The 27117-nt window shown below is 53.7% G+C and overlaps 1 protein-coding gene across 4 annotated transcripts; it reads right to left on the minus strand.

The window, feature by feature from the left end:
- Positions 1-25167, minus strand: LOC123465659 (1-acylglycerol-3-phosphate O-acyltransferase PNPLA3-like). Of its 4 annotated transcripts, none has more exons than XM_045165232.1 (10): positions 24844-25167; positions 21432-21664; positions 20186-20251; positions 16940-17149; positions 15375-15435; positions 12274-12468; positions 9359-9479; positions 7005-7109; positions 5379-5518; positions 1-461 (listed from the first exon to the last, which is right to left on the minus strand). In XM_045165232.1, the coding sequence occupies exons 1-9, from the start codon at positions 25028-25030 to the stop codon at positions 5389-5391; spliced, it is 1308 nt and encodes a 435-aa protein (XP_045021167.1). In that variant the 5' UTR covers positions 25031-25167; the 3' UTR covers positions 1-461; positions 5379-5388. The 4 variants fall into 4 exon arrangements, with proteins under 4 accessions (XP_045021167.1, XP_045021166.1, XP_045021169.1 ...); XM_045165231.1 differs by having other exon boundaries at positions 5363-5518; XM_045165234.1 differs by lacking the exon at positions 24844-25167 and adding an exon at positions 23554-23741 and having other exon boundaries at positions 5363-5518.
- Between the last annotated feature and the right edge of the window lie 1950 nt (positions 25168-27117).

The raw sequence follows: 27117 nt of genomic DNA on the forward strand, positions 1-27117 counted from the left end.
AGCGGTTCAACAATCACGTTTATTATGAATGATTTCCTGATGAACGCAGAAATTTAATATAAAATGTAATTACGGGGAACGGCATCATGGTAACCACCGTCGGTAACCAGGCCAACAGTATTTCCGTCTCCACTCTACACACACATTTTATTTCCTTAGCAAGACTGGGCTCATGCTTCTCAGCAGGCTCTGCTTTCTGTTTACCAAACCGACGGCTGCTCCCTGGCATGAATCAGACTGCACACACCGCAGATCCCTGATACTGGAGCATCCAGGCGTACCGAGCGGATCATCAATATATGACAAGGTGGGAGAAACTTGAGAATGTTTCACACGCTGATGAGAAACCCGCAGTGCTGGAGAGGTGAGGGCCTGGGGGGCGGTGAGGATGTCGGGGGGTGGCCTGGGGTCAGCCAATGAGGACGAGATGAGGCACCAGTGAGGCGGAACCCTGGATATTCCTAAGAAAAAGTAATACATTTCCTCGTCTTACTGCACGTTTGAAACAAATTAACAAACACATGCTCATCGTAAGAAGGTGGAATAATCACAGATAGTAAGAAAATAAGTCCCATGTAATCCTATCTTAACACGTCTCTTTCCTTACAAAGATGTCGGAGCCAAGGCAGAGAATACTATCTAAATGGAAGTGTCTTGGTTATTGTAAAATGCTGCTAAGGTGGGGTTGCATGTGTTTAGACCCGGGCCATGGTTCTGGCAGAGAAGGCCACTGGGACCCCGAGCCCCGGGCTCGGGGAAGGTGTGAGGGCGTCACCAGGAGTCCAGGTCAGCTCAGCAAGGGGACAGTGCTTTGACCTGGGGCCCAGGTGGCCAGGGAGCCCACCACTCAGCCTTGCCTCACTCGGGAAGTGAGGGTTACCAGCACAGGAGGCCCCAGAAACGTGAGGAGCCAGCCACAGGGCACTTCCCTGCTCTGCGAGCCGACCCTGTGTTTTCACAGGCAGCCCCTGCCTGCTGCCCTCACGGTGAGGTGCTCTGTCTGGCCCTGCTGGTTCTTCGGCTCCAGGACACCTACACGATGTGGGTCAGAGCTGCGACTTTTCACGCCCACAAGTAGGATTTGAGCTTATTGTTCCTTTCCTTTTTGGTATCCTCAAATGCATAAATAAGAAAAACACGCACACATTGCTCCTTGGGTCATATGACCCGGGGCAGGGGGCCCATGTAATCTGTGCCTGCCAACAGATTACCACCCTGGAGAGACGGTGCGTGCCTGCCTCCTGCTCGTCTCCATTAGAGCTTGGGCGGGGGAAGGGGGAGGCAGGTGCCAGGGTGACTGTCTTATGCGCTGGATTTTTATTTTCAAGGCTTCTTCTCTGAATATTTTATTGATTCTCATAATAGATAATTCAACGGATTTTAAGAATCCTATATGTTTAATATAGTTCAGTTCAGTTCAGTCGCTCAGTCGTGTCCGACTCTTTGTGACCACATGAACCGCTGCACGCCAGGCCTCTCTGTCCATTACCAACTCCCAGAGTCCACCCAAACCCATGTCCATTGAGTCAGTGATGCCATCCAACCATCTCATTCTCTGTCGTCCACTTCTCCTACCCTCAATTGTTCCCAGCTTCAGGGTCTTTTCAAAGGAGCTCTTCACATCAGGTGGCCAAAGTATTGGATTTTCAGCTTCAACATCAGTCCTTCCAATGAAAATTCAGGACTGATCTCCTTGCAGTCCAAGGGACTCTCAAGAGTCTTCTCCAACACCACACTTCAAAACCATCAATTCTTCTGCGCTCAGCTTTCTTTACATTCCAACTCTCACATCCACACATGACCACTGGAAAAACCATCGTCTTGACTAGACGAACCTTTGTTGGCAAAGTAATGTCTCTGCTTTTTAATACCCTGTCTAGGTTGGTCATAACTTTCCTTCCAAGGAGTAAGCATCTTTTAATTTCATGGCTGCAATCACCATGTGCAGTGATTTTGGAGCCCAGAAAAAAAAGGCAGCCACTGTTTCCACTGTTTCCCCATCTATTTACAATGAAGTGATGGGACCGGATGCTATGATCTTAGTTTTCTGAATGTTGAGCTTTAAGCCAACCTTTCCACTCTCCTCTTTCACTTTCATCAAGAGGCTCTTTAGCTCTTCTTCACTTTCTGCCATAAGGGTGGTGTCATCTGCATATCTGAGGTTATTGAGATTTCCCCTGGCAATCTTGATTCCAGCTTATGCTTCATCCAGCCCAGCGTTTCTCATGATACACTATGCATATAAGTTAAATAAGCAGGGTGACAATATACAGTCTTGATGTACTCCTTTTCCTATTTGGAACCAGTCTGTTCCATGTCCAGTTCTAACTGTTGCTTCCTGACCTGCATACAGATTTCTCAAGAGGCAGGTCAGGTGGTCTGGTATTCCCATCTCTTGAAGAATTTTCCACAGTTGATTGTGATCCACACAGTCAAAGGCTTTGGCATAGTCAAGAAAGCAGAAATAGATGTTTTTCTGGAACTCTCTTGCTTTTTCCATGATCCAGCGGATGTTGGCAATTTGATCTCTGGTTCCTCTGCCTTTTTGAAAACCAGCTTGAACATCTGGAAGTTCATGGTTCACATATTGCTGCAGCCTGGCTTGGAGAATTTTAAGCATTACTTTACTAGTGTGTGAGATGAGTCCAATTGTGCGGTAGTTTGAGCATTCTTTGGCATTGCCGTTCTTTGGGATTGGAATGAAAATTACCTTTTCCAGTCCTGTGGCCACTGCTGAGTTTTCCAAATTTGCTGGTATATTGAGTGCAGCACTTTCACAGCATCATCTTTCAGGATTTGAAAGAGCTCAACTGGAATTCCATCACCTCCACGAGCTTTTTTCTTAGCGATGCTTCCTAAGGCCCACTTGACTTCACATTCCAGGATGCCTGGCTCTAGGTGAATGATCACACCATCGTGATAATCTGGGTCATGAAGATCTTTTTTGTACAGTTCTTCTGTGTATTCTTGCCACCTCTTCATAGTATCTTCTGCTTCTGTTAGGTCCATACCATTTCTGTCCTTTATCGAGCTCATCTTTGCATGAAATATTCCCTTGGTATCTCTGATTTTCTTGAAGAGATCGCTAGTCTTTCCTATTTTGTTGTTTTCCTCTATTTTTTTGCATTGATTGTTGAGGAAGGCTTTCTTATCTGTCCTTGCTATTCTATGGAACTCTGCATTCAAATGGGTATATCTTTCCTTTTCTCTTCTGATTTTCACTTCCCTTCTATCCACAGCTATTTGTAAGGTCTCCTCAGACAGGCATTTTGCTTTTTTGTATTTCTTTTTCTTGGGGATGGTCTTGATTCCTGTTTCCTGTACAATGTCATGAACCTCCGTCCATAGTTCATCAGGCACTCTATCAGATCTAGTCCCTTAAATCTATTTCTCACTTCCACTGTATAGTCATAAGGGATTTGATCTAGGTCATACTTGAATGGCCTAGTGGTCTTCTCCACTTTCTTCAAGTTCAGTCTGAATTTGGCAATATGGAGTTCATGATCTGAGCCACAGTCAGCTCCCAGTCTTGTTTTTGCTGACTGTATAGAGCGTCTCCATCTTTGGCGGCAAAGAATGGAATCAATCTGATTTCGCTGTTGACCATCTGGTGATGCCTATGTGTAGAGTCTTCTCTTGTGTTGTTGGAAGAGGGTGTTTGCTATGACCAGTGCGTTCTCTTGGCAAAACTCTATTAGCCTTTGGCCTGCTTCAGTCTGTACTCCAAGGCCAAATTTGCCTGTTACTCCAGGTGTTTCTTGACTTCCTACTTTTGCTTTCCAGTCCCCTAGAATGAAAAGGACATCGTTCTTGGGTGTTAGTTCAGTTCTAGAAGGTCTTATAGGTCTTCATAGAACTGTTCAACTTCAGCTTCTTCAGCGTTCCTGGTTGGGGCATAGACTTGGATTCCTGTGATACTGAATGGTTTGCCTTGGAAACGAACAGAGATCATTCTGTTGTTTTTGAGATTGCATCCAAGTACACCATTTTGGACTCTTTTGTTGACCATGATGGCTACTCCATTTCTTCTGAGGGATTCCTGCCCACAGGAGTAGATATAATGGTCACCTGAGTTAAATTCACCCATTCCAGTCCATTTTAGTTCGCTGATTCCTAGAATGTTGACATTCACTCTTGTCATCTCCTGTTTGACCACTTCCAATTTGCCTTGATTCATGGACCTAACATTCCAGGTTCCTATGTAATACTGCTCTTTGCAGCGTCGAAAATTGCTTCTATCACCAGTCCCATCCACAACTGGGTGGTGTTTTTGCTTTGGCCCCATCCCTTCATTCTTTCTGGAGTTATTTCTCCACTGATCTCCAGTAGCATATTGGCCACCTACCAACCTAGGGGGTTCATCTTTCAGTGTCCTATCTTTTTGCCTTTTCATGCTGTTTATGGGGTTCTCAAGTCAAGAAGACTGAAGTGGTTTGCCATTGCCTTCTCCAGTGGACCACACTCCGTCAGCCCTTTCCACCATGACCCGCCCGTCTTGGGTGGCCCCACACGGCATGGCTTAGTTTCATTGAGTTACACAAGGCTGTGGTCCGTGTGATCAGTTTGGCCTGTTGTCTGTGACTGTGGTTTCCGTCTGTCTGCCCTCTGAGGCCCTCTCTCAGTGCCTGCCGAAAGTTATGTTTAATATAACGCCACCAAATATTTAGCACAGGTAAGTACTATTGCCTGGAAAATCCCATGGACGGAGGAGCCTGGTAGGCTGCAGTCCATGGGGTCGCTAAGAGTTGGGCATGACTGAGCAACTTCACTTTCACTTTTCACTTTCATGCATTGGAGAAGGAAATGGCAACCCACCCCAGTATTCTTGCCTGGAGAATCCCAGGGACAGAGGAGCCTAGTGGGCTGCCGTCTATGGGGTCACACAGAGTCGGACACGACTGAAGCGACTTAGCAGAAGCTGCAGCAGCAAGATGTACCAGAGCACACGTAAGATACCACCTCGTAATGCCCCCCAAAACCAGGGGTGTCCTTGGGAGGATGGCACCCCACCTCGCCCGACACAGGCTGCTTTCTATACGGAGAGATGGGACCACAGTCCTTCCCCTCAACCCCCGAGACTGCACAAAGGGTAGCCCAGCTCCCCCTGGTAAGGACCCCGATCCAAACACCAGTCACCCTAGGAACCTGCCCTGGGACAGCCGAGTGGGTGATGAGTCAGCCACAGACGCCCCCACGCCGGGCTCCCTTGTGCAGTTTCCCAACCAAGCCAACGATACTTAGAGCCTCATATCCTGGATTTGGTTGAGCTCTGCACCCACCGTGCACACCAAGAGTCGCTTCCTAGCTTTTTGTAAGACAGAAAGATTGTCTTTGGTTTCAGGACACTATAAACTCAGCTCACAGGTCATTCTGCATACATCATAGGTGTCAGCTCTGGCCTCTGCGGGACGTCCACAGGGTGGGTGTCTGGGTCCTTGGAGGAGCAGAGAGCCCGGCGGCGCCCACGGTGTTCTGGCTTGTGGAGGAAGGCCGTTGGCCGCTTGCCGGGATTTGGGATCTGAAACAAATGAAGAATTCTGACTCAGCCGCCGACCTGCCGCTCTGGTCTGCAGTGCCAGTGGGGATGCCGGAGGGGGGACATTGTCACACGGTCTGGGGTGTGCAGGGTGGCCCAGCCCAAGTTCACCACCTTCTCGGATCCCCCATCCCCATGCTGGGCTGACATCACCATCCCACGCCTCCAAACCTGTGGCCCTCCCAGCCACCTGGACACCTCCCACTGGACGTGCACAGGCCCGGAGGAGCCCATCGGTCACCTCCAGGCACACCAGCTCACCCGCCAGGGTGGCCCTCTGCAGCCACACTGCCATCCCCCCCACCCCTGGTCCTGCCTGTCGACCAGCCTGGAGCTCAGCAGTGCCTCCCAGCTGCTATCATCCTTCTGACTGGAGCCTACGAACCGCACTCAGCCCTGCAGTTTCTCTGGAGAGCAAGCCCTTCCCCTCGCTGGGCCAGTTCTGCCCTCTCTGGGGATCTGGCCTCCGCAAGCCCACTCCTGTCCTTTTCCCCGCACAAGCCAGACCCCTCCGTCCCTACTTTGAACCTTCCACATGTATTAATAGAAACATTGGAGGGCTCATCTCCCAAGCACCTGCCACGTGTCAGGACTGAGTTTGGGCCCCCAAAAGCCTCGCAGACACCTAATGAGGCGAGGAGGATCACCCCCGGGGAAGGAGGAGGAAGGCGAGGTCCACGACTTTCAAGACAAAAGTCCCAGAATCCTGACGGGACCAGGCCCTCCTTGCTCCTCATTAGTGTTCAGATTTCAGTGAGCGGTGGCAGCAGCGCCCGGGCCATGTGAACAGTGTGGGTGGCCGGGTTCCAGCCCAAGAGACCGGGATTCAGGGGGTCTAAGGTCAGGCGGGAATTTGCATTAACAGATGCGCACACATGCACACACAGACACACACACAGAGGGGCCCTGCCCCTCTCTCCCTGCCTCACCCCCTGCCCGTGCTACCGGTACCCGAGCCACTCCCTTCAGGCAAACCAATGCTACCTGTCCGTTGGCCCTGCTCCTGCTCCATCAGCCAGCTCCTCCCTCCTCTGCCCTCAACATGGGCTCAGTGGGGGACTTCCCTGGCTGTCCAGTGGCTAAGACTCCGTGATCCCAGTCCAGGGGGCCGGAGTTGGATCCCTGGTCAGGGAACTAGACCCCACATGTCGCAACTCAAGATCCCACGTGCTGAAAGTAGGACCTGGCCCAGCTAAATAAACAACTTTTTTTAAATTACGCTCCACGGACACACCTCCCTGGGCTTCAGGACACCCTCTGCAGGGGAGTCTCGGTCACTAGCTTCCAGCAGGTACACTGGGACCTCTGATGGGCCCAGCTGCCTCCCGTAAGGCAGGGCCTCTGGCACCAGGGGACACGGTCCCTGCCCCCTCTCCGGGGCCTGATGACATTCCTAGGATGGCGCGTGAGGCCTGAGCAGATGAGAGGGTGCCGGGTGGACCCCCAGACCCACAACCAAATCACTTACCTGGAAACGGGGAGCAGACGCACCATGGCTTGAGAACACACGTGGGAGGTGGCCGACCACAGCCACTGGATGTCACTGGGCACGTCTGGAAGCCACGTCACCAGTCTGCAGGAAGGAAATCGCAGAGACGCACACCTCGTACGTGGATGAAGACAAGCCACAGCAGAAAGGACGAGAGGAAACCCACCCCGAAGGCAGACACCTGACGCCAGTACCGTCGTTCAGGTACTGCCAGGGTCACTTCTAACCCCAAGCTGATAAATTCCACAAGGCAAGCCCACCTAAAAGCCTAAAGCAAAATGAGGCCACTTTGGGCTCAGAAAAGCTCAAGGGACTTACATGGAGATAAAAGGCCTGGGTCTATCCCAGAGCCCACTCCTCTAGGGCAACGTGGACCCTGGCACACAACATCTTCTGGTTGAGACACGACCCCCTGCACCCACATCGAAGGTGCTCGGCCACATGCGTGCCCGCAGAGGAGGCCGCCAAGGAGGCCTGACCTCTGCCCTCCAGGCTTCCAACACCCCGGACACAAAAAGGACCCCACGTCTCGGGCTTCAAGAAATGTCAGCGGAGGACTCCCTGGTGGCTCCGTGGCAGAGCCCGCCTGCCAATGCAGGAAGCATGAGTTCGAGCTCTGCTCCAGGAAGATCCCACACACCGAGGATCACCTAAGCCTGTGCACCACAACTACTGAGCCTGTGCTCTCCAGCCCGGGAACCGCAACTACTGAGGCCCACGTGCCCGAGAGCCCGGGCTCAGCAACGAGGTCGCTGCAGTGGGAAGCCATGCCTGCACCTGGAGAGCAGCCCTCACTCACCGCAACTAGAAAAAAGCCCACGCAGCAGTGAAGACCCTGCACAGCCAAAAATAAAGAAATATTTTTTAAAAGTGAAACTGTTAGTTGCTCAGTCGCGTGCGACTCTTTGCAACCACGTGGACTGGAGCCTCTGTCCCTGGGATTCTCCAAGCAAGAATACTGAAGTGGGTTTTCATTCCCTTCTCCAGGGGATCTTCCCAACCCAGGAATCAAATCTGGGTCTCCTGCATTAAAAAAAGAAAGAAAGAAAGAAAAACCTACTGTATAGCACATCGAACTCTACTCAATGTTATGTGCCAGCCTGCTTGGGAGGGGGGTAGGGGGGAGAATGGATACGTGTATATGTATGGCTGAGTTCCTTCACTGTTCACCTAAAACTATCAGAACATTGTTAATCAACTATACCCCAATAAACATGTTTTTGGTGTTAAAAACATTAAAAAAAAGAGAAATGTCAAGGGACTTCCTGGTGGTCCAGTGGTAAGGAATCTGCCCTCCATTGCAGGGGACGAGGGTTCAATTCCTGGTCAGGGAACTAAGATCACACATGCCCCAGGGCAACTAAGTCCGCTCGCCACAACTAGAGAAGCCCGCGTGCATCCTGGTCTGGAAACCAAGCACAAACACAATAAACAAATAAGAGAAGTTATCAAAGTACTTTTTTAAAACAAAAGAAAAGGAAAGAAAAACTATGCCAGAGCAGCCAGGCCTCCTCCCAGGGCAAGGCAGGTGGCTGACTGGCAGGGCTGGGGAGTGATCTGGGAGGTCCAGCAGAGCCAGAGAACTGAGCCAGATTTTGAAGGATGGCTGGGACTTTTAGGGGCTTCCCTCATAGCGCAGTTGGTAAAGAAACCGCCCGGTTCGATCCCTGGGTAGGGAAGATCTGCTGGAGAAGGGAAAAGCTACCCTCTCCAGGATTCTTGGGCTTCCCCTGTGGTTCAGCTGGTCAAGAATCTGCTGCAATGTAGGAGACCCCAGGTTGATCCCTGGGTTCGGAAGATCCCCTGGAGAAGGGAAAGCCTACTCAATCCAGTATTCTTGGCCTGGAGAATTCCATGGACTGTATAGTCCATGGGGTCACAAAGAATAGGACATGACTGAGCGACCTTCACTTTCACTCCGGGACTTTTAAAAAGACAGACTGAAAGACATGCTGACTACGTTGCTAAAAAGAAAAGAAACACTAAAGAAAATCTGAAGAAAACGCAGGGAAAACAAATGCCCAGGAATCTAGCAGCCACACAGCATAGGCCTCAGGATCCTTCTAACACACCAGGAATAAATCCCCCTCCCTCCCAAAAACAGAGACCTACAAGAAGCCACAAACCTGAGGGAGCAATGAGAAAGGAGCTGGGGTGGCCAGGGGCTCGCCAACCAGGCACCTTTCTAGGGTGTTCCCCGCAGACGGCGAGCTCCACCCAGATGTGCAAGGAGCCAGGCTCTGGGCTGAGCGCCCAGCGTGACTCCTCTCACTGAATCCTCACCCTACCTCCAAGCCCCGAGAGGAAGCCAGACAGCCACGGAAAGAGTTCACCTCTGGACCACAGCGATGGCAGACTCCACGGGCAGCATCACGTAGGACATGATCTTAACTGGTAAGAAGTTGCAAATCCTGTTTCTGTACCCATCTGGGTTTCTGACTGCCTTCCTCAGTGCTGAAAAACACAAGTTGGAGGTCTGTTTCCCACCAGCGTAAAAACCAAGCCACCTTCCCCAACTGGTGCCTGGAATTTCTATAAATCCTACCAAACCTGGCAGCTAAGCAATCAGAAAGGGAAAAAGTGAGAGTGAACGTTTCTCAGTCGTGCCCCAGTCTTCGTGACCCCATGGACTGTAGCCTGCCGGGCTCCTCTGTTCATGGGGTGCTCCAGGCCAGAATACTGGAGTGGGGAGCCTTTCCCTTCTCCAGGGGATCTTCCCAACCCAGGGATCGAACCCAGGTCTCCCACATTGCAGGTGGGTCCTTGACCATCTGAGTCAGCAGGGAAGGAATCAGAAGCTCTGACAATTGAGGTCAGATGTGGGATGTGCCTACACAGCCCTTGCATCGCCAACAGGACACAGGATCCCTTTTAAAGAGTCTCCTTTAAACTGACTCCCTGCAGAAGGGAATGGCAACCCACTCCAGTCTTCTCGCCTGGAGAGTTTCATGGACAGAGGCGTCTGCTGGGCTACAATCCGTGGGGTCGCAAAGAGCTGGACACGACTGAGCAGCTTTCACTACTGCATTTTACTTTATCTTTTATTTACTAAATTTATGTGGCTGTGCTGAGTCTTAGCTGTGACATGTGGTATCCAGTTCCTGGACCAGGCATTGAACCTGGGGCCCTGCTTTGAGAGCTGCATTGACTCTTAGGCACTGCACTGAGTCTTCCAGACTGGAAATCCCACTTCAGTACTACTTTACATTACTTTTGGAGGCAGACACAAATGTCTCAAATCTCCCCAGCCCAGGCTTCATGAGCTTTTCTTTGCATCTGCAATTGGATTCCACTCTGCCACCTGGGACCCCTAGCCTTCTATTTTCCCCTGTGTGATGACCTCACGATGCCTCAGATCACAATAACCTGAGCAGCTGCTGGTCAGTGCGAATCCTAGGGCGTTAGTACCTGAGGCAAGACACAGCATCCCTTTCATCTTTGTTTTATTCAGCGGCTCAGTTGTGTCCGACTCTTAGTGACCCCATGGACTGCAGCACGCCAGGCTTCCCTGTCCTTCACTGTCTCCCGGCGTTTGCTCAAACTCACGTGCATCAAGTCAGTGATGCGATCCAACCGTCTCATCCTCTGTCGCCCCCTTCTCCTCCTGCCCTCAATCTTTCCCAGCATCAGGGTCTTTTCCAATAAGTCAGCTTTGAAGTGAAGTGAAGTTGCTCAGTCGTGTCTGACTCTTTGCGACCCCGTGGACTGTAGCCCACCAGGCTCCTCCGTCCATGGGATCCTCCATGCAAGAGTACTGGACTGGGTTGCCATTTCCTTCACTTTCCCCAAATGCCTGACTGGAAACTGGACGGTGCACTCATCTGTCCATCAGATAGTTTGTGATGACGCGATAAAATACATCACCTTCAGTGAAGGTTCAAAACTGTGGTTTGGGGAGGAGGAAGGCGTTAGGAGGGGCTCCTCAAGAGAGAGAAGGCTTTGAGATGGGAGTACAGACAGCAAACGGCATCGTCAAAGAACAGGCCTCCCCTAGGAGTCCCCCTAGAAATCCAATGTGTTGGGACTTTTGAGCAGAGAGCACAGCAGGTTAACTCAAAACTCAGATAGAGGACTTCCCTGCTGGTCCAGTGGATCAGGATCCTCCTGCCAGCGCAGGGCACATGGGTTCTAGCCCTGGCCCAGGGCATTCCATATGCTGTGGAGCACTAAGCCTGTGTGCCACAACCACTGAGCCCTCGCGATGCAGTGACGGAGCCCACGCACCTGGAGCCTGTGCTCCGCAGCAAAAGAAGCCACCGCAGTGAGGAACCTGGGGACCACAACCACGAGTAGCCCCTGCTCGCTCAGGGACAGCAACGAAGACCCAGTTCAGCTCAGTCACCCAGTCGTGTCTGACTGTGACCCCATGGACTGAAGGACGCCAGGCCTCCCTGTCCACTGCCAACTCCGGGAGCTTGCTCAGACTCATGTCCATCGAGTCGGTGATGCCATCCAACCATCTCATCCTCTGTCGCCCCCTTCTTATCCTGCCCTCAATCTTTCCCAGCATCAGGGTCTTTTCCAGTGAGTCAGCTCTTCACATCACGTGGCCACAATATTGGAGTTTCAGCTTCAGCACCAGTCCTTCCAATGAGTATTCAGAACTGGTCTCCTTTAGGATGGACTGGTTGGATCTCCTCGCAGTCCAAGGAGACTCTCAAGAGTCTTCTACAACACAAGAGTTCAAAAGCATCGATTCTTCCACATTCAGCTTTCTTAATAGTTGCACCTCTTACATAAATACATAACGCCTGTAAAAACTATAGCCTTGGCTAGATGGAACGAAGACCCAGTGCAACCAAAAATGAATTAAATTAAAAAAAAAACACCCCAGCTGCAATGTTATGTGCCAGCCTGGGTGGCAGGAGGGTTTGACAGAGAATGGATACCTGTATGGCTGAGTTCCTTCACTGTTCCCCTGAAAATATCACGACACCGTAAATCAGTTCTACTCTAATATAAAATGTTTTTGGTGTTAAAAATAAATAAATAAATAAAAACTCAGCTGGAGTTTGTTTTCCTCTGGCCATGACCAAATGGGAAAGGAGACAGAGCAAGGACCCAGGGGGATGGGAGGTCCATGCGAGGAGGTGGGGGTCCCGACCTTCCTGCGCTGGTCGCTCTGCCCTGTTTCTCCCCAAGCAGCGGTTCGACCTTCCTCCACGGGGAAGATCGCCCTTCCTCCTCTGAAAGGGTCACCGACCACCACCTCCTCTGTGCTCGCCCTCCCCACACCCAGAGCCAGTACCCATGCTGAGCTTGGGCGACAGGGTCTCCAGGACGCTCTTGTCCCACGTCTGCACACTGAGGCGCAGGTGGTCCAGCAGCTCCGCTAGCTCAGGCCCCGCCTCCCAGGTGGCCACACCCAGAAGAGGCTCCAGGCTCCCGGGCTCCGACTCTGCGGGGGACGCGCTCAGGCACGGATGGGGCCCTTCACGGATGCCTGCGAATGGCACGGAAACAAAACCCATCAGGCGATTTCAGTCAGCAGGGCCACTACTCGCCCAGCCACCTGCCCACCCAGTTGGAGGAAGCTAACAGGCCTGTTAGAGGTACACAGCATGGATCCACCTGGAAATAATCCACCTGGGATCCCCCCTGCTCCACTTCGAACAGGGACCACCACTCCTAACAGGGAGAGCGCAGTGTGGTCCTTTGAAGGGGACGGATGAGGCGGGCAGCTGGCTCTGTCACGCACCAGCCGTGTGGGCTCTAGAGCCACACGTGGATTCATGAGGTTCAGAGGAAAGGAGGATTTACAACAACTGAACCACTGGAGAAGCCCAGTGTTCAGGCCCTGCACGACCCATGCAGCTGCTCCCAGCTGAAAGCTGAGGAATCAGAAGCCCAGAGAGTGAAGTGATTTGCCTAAAGTCACACAGCCGACACGTGGCAGAGCGATATTAAAACCCAGGTCTGATATCAAAGATGGCACCCTTCCGTCACATGACCTCGAAAAGAAGCCACAGGTCGGGGAGTCTCTGCTGGCCCTGCCCTGGGTGCCAGGGCTCAGGGGCTGATCCCAGGGGGTGATTCCTGCTCTCACGCTGCGTAGGGACGGTGGGATGGGTAGACTTGAAAGCCCACACCTCCCCCATCTAACCTCTCGCTTCCAACTTCAGGTTAAAAGCCCAGGGGCTGTCCCTGCATGCCCCCCGCCTCACTCCCAAGCTACACCTCCACTTCGATTCCTCGCATCACTCCAGCCTCTGACAGACACACAGTCAGCCTCTGGGGGGCTTATTCTCTCTGAGGAATGTGTCAGAGAATCTGTTTCCAAGGAACCCTGTCCCGCCCCCATGCATCCTCTGTTGAACCCCAAGGAAGCCAGGGGGACCAAAGCAGAACCTGGCTTAGATCCTTAAACCCAAACCCAGCACCCATGCTGCAAGCGCCCAGCCCACGCCAGGATTTAGAATGACTAAGAATCAGTCGGCATCATTTACTCCAAACTCTTCTTGCTACAGATGTGGAAACAGAGGCTCAGAGAGAGAAGGGGCTTGCCCAAAGTCACCTACCATCTTCTAGAGGGTTCCTCGTAGTCTTTTATTTCCAGGTGGCTCCCAAATTCCAATCCCAGTTCAGACCTGCTTTCTAGAACCTCGAACTCTGACATCACCATGCCTTCTGTGTACATGTGTGCTAAGTCGCTTCAGTCGTGTCCAACTCTGAGACCCTGTGGACTGTAGCCCGCCAGGCTCCTCTGTCCATGGAGTTTCTCAAGGCTAGAATACTGCAGTGGGTTGCCAGGCCCTCCTCCAGGGGGTCTTTCCAACCCAGGGAACAAACCTGCATCTCCCGCAACTCTCGCATTGGCCAGTGGGTTCTTTACCACGAGTGCCACCTGGGAAGGCCAAGTCCCTCTGCCAACCACCCAAATCTGTCCCAGGGCACCACACACAGGGCTCTCGAGCTTTCCTGCAGGACCCGCACCCTCCCAAGGGCCCAAACCGTGAGCACCGCCCTCTGCTCCAGTCCCAGCCACAAAAGCCAGGGGCAGGACTTCATCCCCGAGTCCTCCTCCTTGGCAATCTCTGGTGGGTCATCTCCAAGTCCTGTCCTCTCCGGACCCTTCCACCTTGCTGCTGTGTCCCCGGCCGAACCCATGATGGCCACCTTGACCGGGGATGTTGGTGTCATCCTCTCTGTACTGCAGCCAGGGGCCTTGGCAAAGCTCCCTCTGCCTGCCCTCACTCCCACGTCAGCAGCCCTCCCTGGGTCCCTATGGCTGTGAGATGCAAGCCCCTCTCCAGCTCCACAAGGCCCAGCCTTGCCCCTCTTTCCATTCACCCCCAATCCTGCCCCGCTCTGATCTGTTCCTCTGTCCCCCACCCCCACCACTCCAGTGATACATGCCTCTTTCCACCTCAAACAGACTATCTGTCTGCAGGACTCATGCTCACACCCCCCCATGCCTAGAACATTCCTGTTCACCCTCAAAGCATCACTGCAGATTCGCACCTTCCAGGAGCCCTGCTTTCCCCTGCCTTGCAGAACTCTACCCCCTTCCCCTAACTGAACCCCACCTGAATCTACAGCATCCTGTACGTTTCGGCCAGGGCACTGAGCCCTCTGGCAGCCTTCTATTCAGATACCTGGCCCCCTCTACAATCTCAAAACTAACTCCAGGAAGGCTGAGGCTACATCTGTCTACCCACTGTGGAGTCCCAAGCACACAGCCAACTGCTTAGCACCCAGAAGGTATTGAGTAAGCGCTTTCTGAGTGGATAAATACACGAATGTCCCATGAACCACACCAGCTCCTCGGCCTCGGACAAAGACTAATTCAGAGGGGATCAGTGACTGTAGCAACCGCTAGTGTCGGGGAAAAATAGCTCGAGACATAACTAATACTTGGTTCCACACTAACATGTGAAGAACCCAAGTTCCCCAGCCCAGACCAGCCAGGACCTTTCCCCAGAACACAGCTGGGCTGGTGGGCACTGCCCACACCTGGCTGGAGGCAGCTCTCCTGATGGCTTCACCTGAGACCCAGAAACCGTTTCTCTTCCTTCCTCATCAAACTAAAGGTTCACAATTGTTCAAGCAGAAATAAAAAGGCACAGGAGCTGCCTTTGGCTGGCAGACAGGGACACTGCAGAGGGAAAGGAACCCTGGGGATGTGACCTCTGCAGGGTCAGCAGCGCTGACCCCAGCTCTGCTCCCCAGAGTGCGGGCCGTGGCTGCCTCCATTTCTCCATCTGTAAAATGGGGGCAATGATTTCCTATCTGTCAGGGCCGAGCCCGATGGCAGGTGAATGTGCTGAGCGCCAGCACGGCTCCCCTGGTGACCAAGAATGAACAGAAAACGGACTCAAAGGGCACGGCTGCCGCCGTTGCCATACGCACCGTTCTTCTCCAAGAACCTGAGCGCGTCCACATATCCTTGAAGGCACAGCTCTCCAAGCACCTGTGGACAAACCACGTGACGTGAACCGCAGGCGGAGTCACCACGCGCCAATCCTTCCAGCAGCGCCTGAAGACGGCAGGCGCAGAGCCACGAACCCTCGGAGCTCCGAGTCGACGCCTCCTGTGGACAGGGTTCTGCGCTCCTGGGAAGAGGCAGCCCCGCTTCCTGGCAGGACTCCCCTCGAAGGACACCCGCTCCGCGCGCAGCCTGGACTGGCGCCCCAGCATGACGGGAGCTGGTTCCTCTGGTGTCCTTTGGTCCCTGGATGAGCCTCCATCCTCACAAATACCAGGGCCTGATCTGCTTGTCATGGGACACTGAGCTGCCTCCTCTGCACTCAAACCACATGGGCTCCCGATGCTGTGGTCCAGCCTTATCTCTACCCATGAGACACGCCATCACGTAGGCTGTATGGCATGGCCTTCTTTCTCCCCAGAGAGCTGTCACTGTGCAGATTCTACCAACTTTCTTACTATGTTACGGTGGTAAGGTCCACCACACTAGAGCGACAGTCAAAATAAAGATTAAACGGGGAATTTCCAGGTGGTCCAGTGGTTAAGACTCCTTGCTTTCACACCAAGGACTCGAGTTCAATCCCTCAAGATCCTACAAGTCTCATGGCACAGCTGGGGAGAAAAGGAAAAGATTAAACCACCAAACGCAGTGTAATTCTTGACCATGGCTGCCAATAATCATTGGGGGACTTACCTGGTGGTCTGGGGGCTCAGGCTCTGCACGCCCGAGGCAGGGGGTTTCAACCTCTGCTCAGGGAACTAGATCTTGTGTGCCACAACTAAGACCCAGTGGAGCCAAATTAATTATTTTAAAATGAATCACTGGGATAATTAAAAAAATAAAAAACAAAAACACCCTACTGCCCAGGCTGTGATGTGCTGTGGTCAGTCGTGTCCAACTCATTTGCTCCTTTGCCTTGGGATTTCCCCAGTAAGAATACTGGAGTGGGTTGCCATTTCTTTCTCCAGGGGATCTTACCAACGCGGGGACCAAACCCGAGTCTCTTGCATCTCCTGCATAGGCAGATGGATTCAGGCTGTGGATACTTAAGCCACAACCCCTGGAAGAGGGATCTCAGTGGCAACCCCACCCCTCCGTTTCAGTGAACCCAGGGGATTCCGGTGGCCAGCGGGAGGCAGCCCTGAACGGAGTTCCTTTTCAAGGATGGGCTTTGTTGCTGTTGGTCCGTCAGTGTGGGGAACAGCTGCTGCTCTGCTCACTCAGTCATGTCCGACTCTTTGTGACCCTCTGGACTGTAGCCCGCCAGGCTCCTCTGTCCGTGGGACTTTTCAGGCAAGAATACTGCACTGGCTTGCCGTTTCCTTCCCCCAACTCAGGGACTGAACCCACATCTCCCGCGTCTCCTGCATCGCAGGCAGATTCTTTACCCAGTGAGCCATCCGGGAAGCCTGAACAGCTGCTCGGTCCCCTGGCAGGGAGGGATGCAAAGGGGAGAACAGCACCCCGAGAACTCACAGCCCCATCTCACCTTGACATCCGGTGGGAACAGCGACCGGAACACCAGGTAGAGGTTCTCTGTGCAGAAGTGCATGTTGAGCTTGGTGAAGCCTTCGTGAAGAAAGAACGTGGACTTGACTTTGGGGCAGATGTCGCTCTCCCCATAGAAGGGGGACACAGTGATGGTTTTTTTGGAATCAACGAAGGGTATGTTATCACTTATTCCTCCATCCACATATCGCTTTTAAGGGAGAAGACAAAAACAAAGGGCACACTGTCAGAAGCTCTGGGCTGGAGTTTTCTGTGTGCTTCAGATTAGGGATAGAGACTTCTCAGAGCCGCAGGCAGACCTAGTGAGAGACCAGGGAGTTTGGAACAACTCTTGCAGCAAATCCCCAGCAAGCATTTCTGTGCCCGGCCAGGCTGCAGGTTGTCACTCAGGACTGCCACATGCTGTTGCGTAGTGTGCGCACTGCACCAGAACAGTGCCGGGTGAAGAGGCACACGGAGGCTGGCGCCTGGCCACGTTGCTGGGCCCGGTCATGAGCGCCCCCAGGTGAGTCCATGTACTTCCCATCCACTGGGGGCGCTGTGCGCACTCAGGGCAGAGTGTGATGTAGATGCGGCCAAAGACAGACAGATGGTCATGGGTTCGATTCCCGAGGCCCCCTGTTGCTTGAGTGATCTTGGACGAGACACCTAACCTGTGGTCCTGACTCTCTGTCCACACCTGGGCAATGAGAACCAGCACTGCAGACTGAAATGACACGGCGAACCTGGGACTTGCGCTCTTAAAAACTGGCATCTTATGCCACAGGAAAGGTGCATCTGGGTAAGCACTGTGAGAATCCATTTTCCTGTATTCCATGGTAAGCGCTCAAGCACTCTGTTATGTCCAGCTCTTTACGACCCCATGGGCTGTGGCCCACCAGACTCCTCTGCCCATGGGATTCTCCAGGCAAGAATACCTGGAATGGGGGTGCCATCTCCTACTCCAAGGGATCTTCCCGACCCAGGAATCAAACCCAAACTCTTGCATCTCCTGCATTGGCAGGCAGGTTCTTTATCACTGAGCCACCTGGGAAGTCCTCCTATTAATGTATTCATAGCCTCGAACAACCCTAGTGCCCACGGCCAGGCGGGGGCAGCAAGGTTTTGCTACCGTTTGGATCGAGTCTGGACCTATGAAACCAACATCTTGAATGATTCCCGGAGCTCAAACCATCATAGTCCAGCTGTCGCTGCCCACGGTGGGGGTGGGGGGCCTTCAAATATCACAAGGGGGAGGCTTTCCCCAGCCAGTCCTTCCAAAGGGAGAAATGCAGGGCACACTTTGGCCTAAAATGCGTCCCGGACAGGATCGGGCGTGTTCAGGCATGCCTTGGGCATCAGGGGAGTCCTCCCTTGAGGCCCAAAGTGATCAGGTGTGCACGCGCAGCACTAGTCTCTGTATCGCTGCTGTTGGTCGGCGTCAAATCCCTCACTGGCAGAAAGGGGCTCGGAACCCAGCATCAGCAAAGTTGAGATGAGATGGGCGGAAGCCGGGGACTGTTTTTCCAATTGTTTTTTATGTTTTTAATTCATGTTTGCTGGAGCCTAGGTGCTTCTCAGCCTAGGTGTCTTAGTTTCTGCTGTACAACAATGGGCAGTTTCTGCTGTTATACACACACACACATCCCCTCTTTTGCCGCTCAAGGTCTACTGTAAAGTCCAATGGCGCCTCTGTCGTGTGGGGTTTTCCTCCAGCCTGAACTTTCCTGGAGGAACGTTCTGAGTTTGCTCAGTGGAATCCCAAGAACACTCTGCTCTGACTTTCAGCAGGTTTTGTCTGAGGACACTGAGGGTGTGACTCTGCGGCCCACGGCCGGGGCAGCCAAGGGGAAGCGCAAGGATGACAATGACAAGAAGGACAAAACCCACATTTACCTAATACTTAAGAGCGCCAGGCTCTGTGCCGGGCACCTCCGTGCACCATTGCAGGTAAGTTCCACGAAAGCGCAACAACTGCACACTATTATTGACTCCCAGTTCATTCCACGACTTAAGAAATATGTCCAGAGACTTCCCTGGAGGCTCGGTGGCTAAGATCCCACACTCCCAATACAGGGGGGCCGGGTTCAGTAGCTGGTCAGGGAACTAGACCGGGGACACCACGGCTAAGCATTTGCATGCTACCACCGAAGAGCCAGAGTACCGCAACTAAGACCCGGCACAGCCAAATCAGCAAATAAATGTTAGAAAGAAAGCAAGGAACGTGTCAACGTGGCCCAGCTAACATGGGCTAAAGCAGACACTGGATTCTAGGTTTGTCTGCCAGGCAGGGGCTGTTGGAACCACAGGTGACCACTTCATGGCTCCAGGCCTCGGTTTTCTCATCTGTAAATAGGGCCAGCTGTGTGTCTGTCTGGCGGCAGCTCCGGGGCATGAGTGAGCCTATTCACAACCTGCCTTTGCAAGTCGCTTTGCAATGTGAGGCCCGTACTGCTGTTAAAGTGTGAACCGAAAGGGCTTCTGAAGTGCCTTCCTGCTGAGACATGGGGATGTCTCGTCTTCTCTCCCACAGCTGTGACAACCTAAACGGTCTCCAGACGTCGCCAGATGTCCCGGGACAAGGGACAGAATTATCTGACAACCACTGCCCTAGAAGGAGGCTGCCAGGCGGTCTAGCATCCAGCCCAGAGTCTGTAGGACCAACACCTCAACTTCTGCTCTTCCTCCTGAGCCAGTGCTCAAGAATAGCCACATGTGTCTACATAGGAGTTGAATTGCAGCCCTGTCGGAAGCCTCTGCCCAAAGCCATGGACTGAAAAAGACAGAGTCAGAGGCAGAGAGGATTGAAACTCTCAGCTCCTCAGAATTAAACCTTAAGTGAGTAAATTGACTCTTGAGCATCTTATACTCTAAGTAGGCCACTGGGCACCTATTTCGGTGCTCATGTGGAGATTATGTGAACAGCTTATGTTACAGGTGAGCAGTTAATTATCCCACACGATGTCGGTTTTGCTTCAAGAGAGCTTGGAAGGGGTTCAGCTGTGGAACCTCTGTCTGAAGGCTGAGAGGCAAAAGGCTTTCTTCATTTAGAGACAGGTCTTGGGGGCCCAGGGTACCTGAGCCCAGTGCCTTGTCTTCCTTTTTTTTTTTTCTTTTTAAGATGCTTAGTACAGGATCTTAGTTCCTGGACCAGGGATGGACCCAGGCCCTTGGGAGTGAAAGTGCAGAGTCTTAACCACTGGACCACCAGGGAATTCCCAGAAACACAGTTTAAAAGTGGACTTACCACGCCTCTGAAGGAAGGGGGGATCCAGCCACAGATGAAAGGGACGTAGGAGGAACAACACAAAGCCTGCAAAGACAAAAGACAGTGAAACCACAGCACAGCCCAGACCAGGCGGCCTTTTACTCCCTGGGCCTTTACAAGCCTTCTACAAGCAAGGACAGCAATAAGCCTGAAAGCGCTGCTGGCCGAGCAGGTGCTTTACTGAATGGTTGGATGAAGATGAGCCTGCCCACACACTTACTACTTCAGCGTGCTTGCGTGCTAGGTCACATCCGACTCTTTGTGACCGGCATGAACCACAGCCCACCAGTCTCCTCTGCCCATGGGGTTTTCCAGGCAAGAACACTGGAGTGGAGTGCCATTGCCTTCTCTGGGAGATTAGATCAGGGCTTTGCAATTACTGACACTCATCAGAATCACCTGGAAAGCTTGGCCAATCACAGACTCGGGGCCCCACCCCTAAGATTCTGATGAGGCAGGTTGGAGGCGGGGCCTGAGAGCCTGCACTTCTAAAACACCCCCAGGAGATTCAGCGGCTGCAGGTCCCTGGGGGACCACCCTCTGCATCTCACGGAGCTGGCGAGCATTAAATTAAGCATGATGTAACACTGGTGCAATGAGAGAAAAGGGCTCCTGTGGGAATACACAGGTGCTGGTACCTAGAAAATGCTCCCGGAAACAAGGTTAAGTGGAAGACGACACTGCCTGCTGAGAAGCAGCTGGTTATATTCGCCAGGCAGCTGGCTCCTATGGACCCGTGTTAAGTGAAATGACGCCCAAGGCATTCTCAGAAAAGACTCAGCCAAACCAAATGGCATTTTGATATCACCAATGATCTTCTCTGTGCTAAAGCCAGAGGACAGAAGTAACCAAGACACGCTCCCACCCTTTTTGGGCTTCACCGGGAAGGTTCTTATTAAGGAACGGGCATCGTTGGGAGGACGGCCACACACATAAGGTCCCTGGAGCAGGAGGTTATGAACCAAGTCGTGAAGGAGGGGGAGACACTGTTTGAAGCTGACACTGTCTGGGACACCCCAGGTTTGCACAGGCTCTGGACCAGCCCACTGGAAGCACACAGCTTACATCACTCTGGTGCAGGAAGCCAACCAGCATCACGGGCAGCCAGGTTGTCCTGCATCTTAAGTAAAAAATGGGGCAGACTGGCTTACAACAGCCCCTCCCTGTGTTGCTTCCAAAACGAAATGGCCCTTCCGACTTGACAGTACCCACATAAGCCGCTTACGTCCACGACTTCTTCCTTGGAACGAAAATCCGACACCAGCACGCTTTTTCCGTCGGGCACTCTGGTAAGCGAGATGACCATCTTGCCCGAGACAAGCTGGTGGACGTTGTCAGGGAGGTGTCTCTGGAGACTGTCTCGGGTGTGCTTGCTCAAACTGAAGCCTGGGTGGACGATCCCCAATTTATGGCTTCTGGCTCTCCGGGTGAGGTCCATGAGGATCTGCAATGTCTGGTCTGTGTGGAGGGTGAAGTGGGAGATGGGCAGGGTGGGGAAGAAGGGAGGGGTAGGGGTGGAGAGAGAAATATGCAAAGGAATTTACCACCCTGGAGGTGGCCATTGCTTTGCGGTGGGACCAGAAACCTGATGGCAAGGAAGCTGCCAACCCTCTCCTTTGTCTAGGCCTGGGCCGCCGGATCCGGCCGGGGGTTCCTGAGCCTGAGATGTGGTTAGTCCACACTGATGGGTAAAAGATGCACGGGATCCCGAGGGCTCAGAATGACAATAACAACAACAGAAACGTTGACTAGCTCACAGATAATGTTTTGTGTTGATTAGATGTGAAAATGGCAATATTTGGGCTATACTGGGATAAATAAAACAAATTTCACTGATGTCTTTTATTTCTTCCATGTGATTCGATGGACATGAATTTCAGCAAATTCCAGGAAATACTGAAGGACAGGGAAGCCTGGTGTGCTGCAGTCCACGGGGTGGCAAAGAATCAGACACGACTTGGTGACTGAACCACAACAACTAGGAAATAAAGATAACATAATCCTGTTGGTCAGAGCCGTTCTTGACCCTCCCGGGCCAGAGGAACGAGCCTCCAGAGGCCCAGGAGGCCTCTCTTCGTCTTCATCCCTCCATCAAGCCCAGATGCCAGGAACCCACAGCATCAGAGCTTGAGCCTGGATGGGCCTAACCCTGCAGGGAGCAGACAGCAAGTGCAGGCTGGGACCTGAGTTTGAATCCTGTCGCTACCTCTTACTACCTGAGCAACTTAAACACGTTACATCACTGCTTCTGAGCCTCAGACAGTATGTTTTTAATGTGGGACAACACTCACCTACATTTTGGAGAAGGAGAAGGTTAGGTACACTAAAATCTGTGCACGGTCAACCCAGAGGAAGCACCTCGTAAATAACTAGACTTAACTTTCAAAAACATATTTGCTTATTTATTTGGCTGCACCAGGTCTTGGTTGCGGCACACGGAACTGTGTGAAGAGCTTTGATCGTCACTGTGGCAGGCTAGTTCTTCCCATGCAGCATGCAAATTCCCAGGGCAGCATGAGAACTCTTAGTTGTGACATGTGGGATCTAGTTCCCCAACCAGGGATGCAACCCGGGTCCCCTGCATTGGGAGCATCGAGTCTTAGCTACTGGACCACCAAGGAAGTCCCCAGACTTAACTTTTAACTTCTGGAAAGGGAAAGAGTCACTCCGCCCCGGGGCTCCTCAGTCCATGGGGATTCTCCAGGCAAGAATACTGGAGTGGACCGCCATGCCCTCCTCCAGGGGATCTTCCCCACCCAGGGATCGAACCTGGGTCTCCTGCAGCGCAGGCAGATTCTTTACCCTCTGAGCCACCAAGGACACTTTTAACCTCTAATGCTACAATTGCCAGACCGTCTAGTGGACACAGGGCCCATTCATGCTCCATCTGACCTCACTCACTGGCCTGGTCCCCTCTGGTGGCCTGCACTGCCCTGGCAGGCAGTGCCACCCCAAGCCCTGGTCATCCACAGATGCCGGAACGCAGAGGGCCCGGACACACCAGCAGGCCCTGACCTACTTCCGACTCCAATGGGCTCTCCCTGCACATGTGGCCCCTTTGAGCCCAGACAGAAGGCACATGATTGCACAAAGCTGCTTGCTTCTGCCAGGCTCTCCTTCCAGGTCAGCCCTGGCTGAGAGGTGCGCTCAGGAACCCTGCCCAAGCCACAGGCCCTGGGAATGCTCCCCGGAGCTCCCCAAAGTCAGACAGGCAGTTAAAGCAGGAAACTGGGGCTCCCAGACCCTGCAGAGCAGTTCTTGCCAAAACCTCCAGACCCTTTCGGGGGACTTGCTGGTCCCGAGCCTCCCCCTGCAAGCCCAGCCCCTCCGCTGCACCTGTCCTCTACCTGTGAACCTCCTCCAGGCTGGAGTCGGCCGACTTCCGGTGCTGGGGTCTGTGCATCTGAATCAATGAAACATTGGACTGTGTGCATGTCTCCAGGTCACAAGCCAGAGACGCAAGGGTTGGCTTTTATCACAGCTCAAGTCCAAGCTGTGCAGACTGGCTGTGTGTCCAGTCGAGTCACCCCCGAGGTCACATTCCCTGCTCTTTGCCCCTCTCCCTCTCGATGGAGAGGGTTGCCAGCGTGGCCTCTCCCAATCCCCACCTCAATCAGCCCAGGGTCTGCTCACTGATCCTATCCAATGGCAGGGCTGTGAGTATTGGCAAGGGTTTCCTGGCCTCCAGGAACAGTCAGTTCCTGCTGGCAGTGCCCAACACAGCTGTCCCCGGGTAGAGCAAAAAGTAAACTGGTGAGGAAGCCCAGTAAAACAGGGGCCGGTGAGAAGAAGCTCTGTCGCCCAGTGTGGGCACCAACAGCCTCACCCGCTCCAGGCTCTGCTCCCTGGCCAGAACCATAGGCCAAGGACACCAGGCCCTAGTGATTCAGGCCCGCTGGCCACCAGCCTCGGTCCTCCCCTCCCTCCCGTCTCTACGTGGACGGAGACCTTCACTAGGACAAGATTCAAACAGCCAGGACCTGTTTCCAGGGCACTGTGCAGGGACGTGGTGGGGAGGATGGGATGGGAATGTCCAGTCCCCCAAAGGGTCTCCAACACCAGGAAAGGAGGAGAGGAGACAACTTTATTAATTCCTCTCCTCTCCCCAAAACAGCTCTACTCAACCCCCTTTCACCCCAAACCAGCAAGCTGCCTTCTACCTCAGAGGCACCCTGGCGCCCCCCAGTCCCCAGGGTTGGGCGGAGTTCAAAGGGCCCTGGCGGCGGCGGAGAGGGGGGGCTGTCTCAGCCCCTCGAGTCCCCAGAGGGAAGAAGGTACTCACCCCTGCCTGGGACACAGCCCCAAACCTCCCTCCTGGCCTCATGCAGGGGAAATGGGAACTCCGCTCCCCCGACCGCGTCACGTTCCCTCCTCCCCGTCTCTCCGAGACCACCTGGCTCTCAGTCCCGGAATGGGGAGCGGGGCTTCCTCCAAGCCCGGGCGCCAAAAGGGAATGGAGGCGAGGATGCGCTCCGGGTTTCCACGCCCCGCTTCCAGGGCTCCCCGGCTCCGGGCAAAAAAAGATGCACTGGACGATGCAACTGTTTGGGGGAGACCCCGGCTTTACCCACGCAGGGCCCGCTTCCAGCCCCGGCTCCCATCGCGCGCCCCATCCCGGCGCGGAGCCCGGGACCTACCCAGCGGGATCCCGGAGAGGAAAAAGGCGCAGTGAAGCGCGCCCGCCGAGGCGCCGAAGAACTTGTGCGCGTGGCGGAGGAGCTGCGGGGCGTGCTCGCTCAGGCAGCGGGTCACCCCGACGTGGTAGAAGCCCAGGAAGCCGCAGCCGGCGAAGGACAGGCTCCAGCCGCTCTCGGGGTCGTACATAGCGGCGGCAGGTTGGGGCGGTGGGCCGGGGTCCGAGCGCGCCTCGGCTCCGTCCGGCGCCCACCCTGGTTCTCCGCCGGGCCTGGGCGCCGCAGCCCGGGCTATTCCCGGCGCGACGTCACCGGCCCCGGCCCCGCCCCGCTCGGACCACGCGAGCGAGCCTCGGGCGGCCCAGTGCGGGTAGCGCGGCCAGCCCGCCCTCCCCGGAGGCGGGAGGCTGGGAGGGGTCTGGACCCTGCGGAGAAGAGAGCGGAAGACCTGCGCCAGGTGAGGGTGGAGGAGGGAGTTCCTGCAAGCTCCTTTGACAGTGGAGATCGAGAGCTTCCTTGCCGGTTCCTTTTCACCCCTTAAACCAGTTAGAACGTTACAGCTGCCTACTTAACGTTCTTTGTTTAAGTTTAAAAACAACTTTTTTTTTTTTTTTTTAAATTTTCGGTAGCCCTGTATCTTCTTTGCTGCCCCAGGGGACCTCCTCTTCACTGCAGTGCTTGGGTTTCTCCTCGTTTCTCTTGTTGCCCAGCGCAGGCCCTAGGCACACCGGCTTCAGCAGTTGCAACCCTCAGGCTCAGGAGTTACAGCGCGTGGGCTTTTAGGACGCCTGGGCTTCAGTAACTGGGATCCAGGGGCTTAGTTGCTCCGCAGTGGGTGGAATCTTCCTCGACCAGGGGTATAATTCCTGTGGCCTGCGTTAGTGGGCAGACGAACCACCGAGGGAGTCCGCCACTTAGGTTCTTCATGTCCTTCTGACAGAGTATTCATTTACCTTTTTACAGGAGGAAGCAAGCTGGCAGTAGGCACCAGCGTCTGAATGGAATTTCATGGTTTTGACTTCCTGCAAGTTTTTGCACGATGTCTTCAGTTCACGGCAAATGGTGGAGATTTTTCATTGAATGATAATGACACGAAGGTCCCTTTCAAAACTTCACTTCTAAGTCAAAATTGTACATAACAGGTGCTTGGGGGTGGGAGTGCCGTGCAGGATCTCGGGGTTCCAGAGGCTCAGGCCTGAGTTATTCTTTGTGCCCTTGGGAAGTGCCTGGGATGCCCTTGGGCTCTGTGACGGCACTGCACGGAGGATTTGCACAGCAGCCCGCAAGGGAGGTTAGGCTTTCACCCAGAGCTGCACAGGCAGCAGCCACCCCATGGTTGCTGGGCCATCCCAGCCCGTTTTGTGGACAGAGGCACCCCCTTCCCCCTCCACCAAGCCCATGTGGGGTGCAGAGTGTGGGCCTTGGGTCAGACCTCCCACTTTGTGTAATCCTCATCTGTAAAACCACTGGTGGAGATGCTGCCAGGATTCCGAATCTCACCTATGCCCTGGCCACATCGCTTATGCATGCCCCACCCCCACGCACAGAATTTCCCAAGTCTGAGTCATCCCCTGCTCCAGCTGAGCCCGTATCTGGAGGTATATACGGAGGAGGGGCATGCCAGGATCTGAGCAGAGGCTGAGGCTGGGCTGCTTCAGGAACTGCAGACCCCCAGGGTGAGCCAGTCTGTCTCGCCTCTATGGACCAGACCCTGGGATGTGGGATCAGACCTGAGTGACCACCTGGACCAACGGCGACCTCACACAGACACTTCACTGATGGAAGTCCAACACAAGGAAAGGGCTGACCCTCTGATTGTCCTGGACCATGTTGGCTTGGCTAGGGTGAGGGTGGGGCTCAACTCACAGGCCTGCCCCGACTAACTGCTCTCCACACCCACCCTACACTCAGGGTGGGACAGAAATGAAATTTCTGGGTGAGAAAACTGAGGCTGTTGGCAGGGTCTGCTGGGTCCACAATCTCTCGACGACTCCTGCCCCTTACCGGGGACTCCTGCCTCCGCCAGCCCTCCTGTGTTGCATAGCTGCTCTTACGACTAAAATTAGAGGCTGTGAATGCAGGTTCCAGATGAGTTGTCTTGCCAACAGCCACTGGCCTTTGCGTTCTCTTCCAATCCACAGATACACATTCATGGCAGCTGCCAGGGACATCTGTGCTCTGTGGTGTGACCCGGATGAAGGTGGGAGAGGAGCAGGGCTGAGAGTGACTCTGCGGTACATGAACAGCAAGTGGACACCCTCGTGCCCAAACAAAGAG

This window comes from Bubalus bubalis, chromosome 4, assembly GCF_019923935.1.
Source record: "Bubalus bubalis isolate 160015118507 breed Murrah chromosome 4, NDDB_SH_1, whole genome shotgun sequence".
Taxonomy (NCBI): domain Eukaryota; kingdom Metazoa; phylum Chordata; class Mammalia; order Artiodactyla; family Bovidae; genus Bubalus; species Bubalus bubalis.

Excerpts from the sequence above, each read along its gene's own strand:
- LOC123465659 (XM_045165232.1), bottom strand. The coding sequence starts at position 25,030 with ATGTACGACCCCGAGAGCGGCTGGAGCCTGTCCTTCGCCGGCTGCGGC. Across the intron at positions 9,480-12,273 it reads GTCGCCCAAGCTCAGCATGG|CACTGAGGAAGGCAGTCAGA; the intron begins GTACTGGCTCTG and ends TGTGTTTTTCAG. Across the intron at positions 7,110-9,358 it reads GCCATCGCTGTGGTCCAGAG|ACTGGTGACGTGGCTTCCAG; the intron begins GTGAACTCTTTC and ends TCCTTCCTGCAG.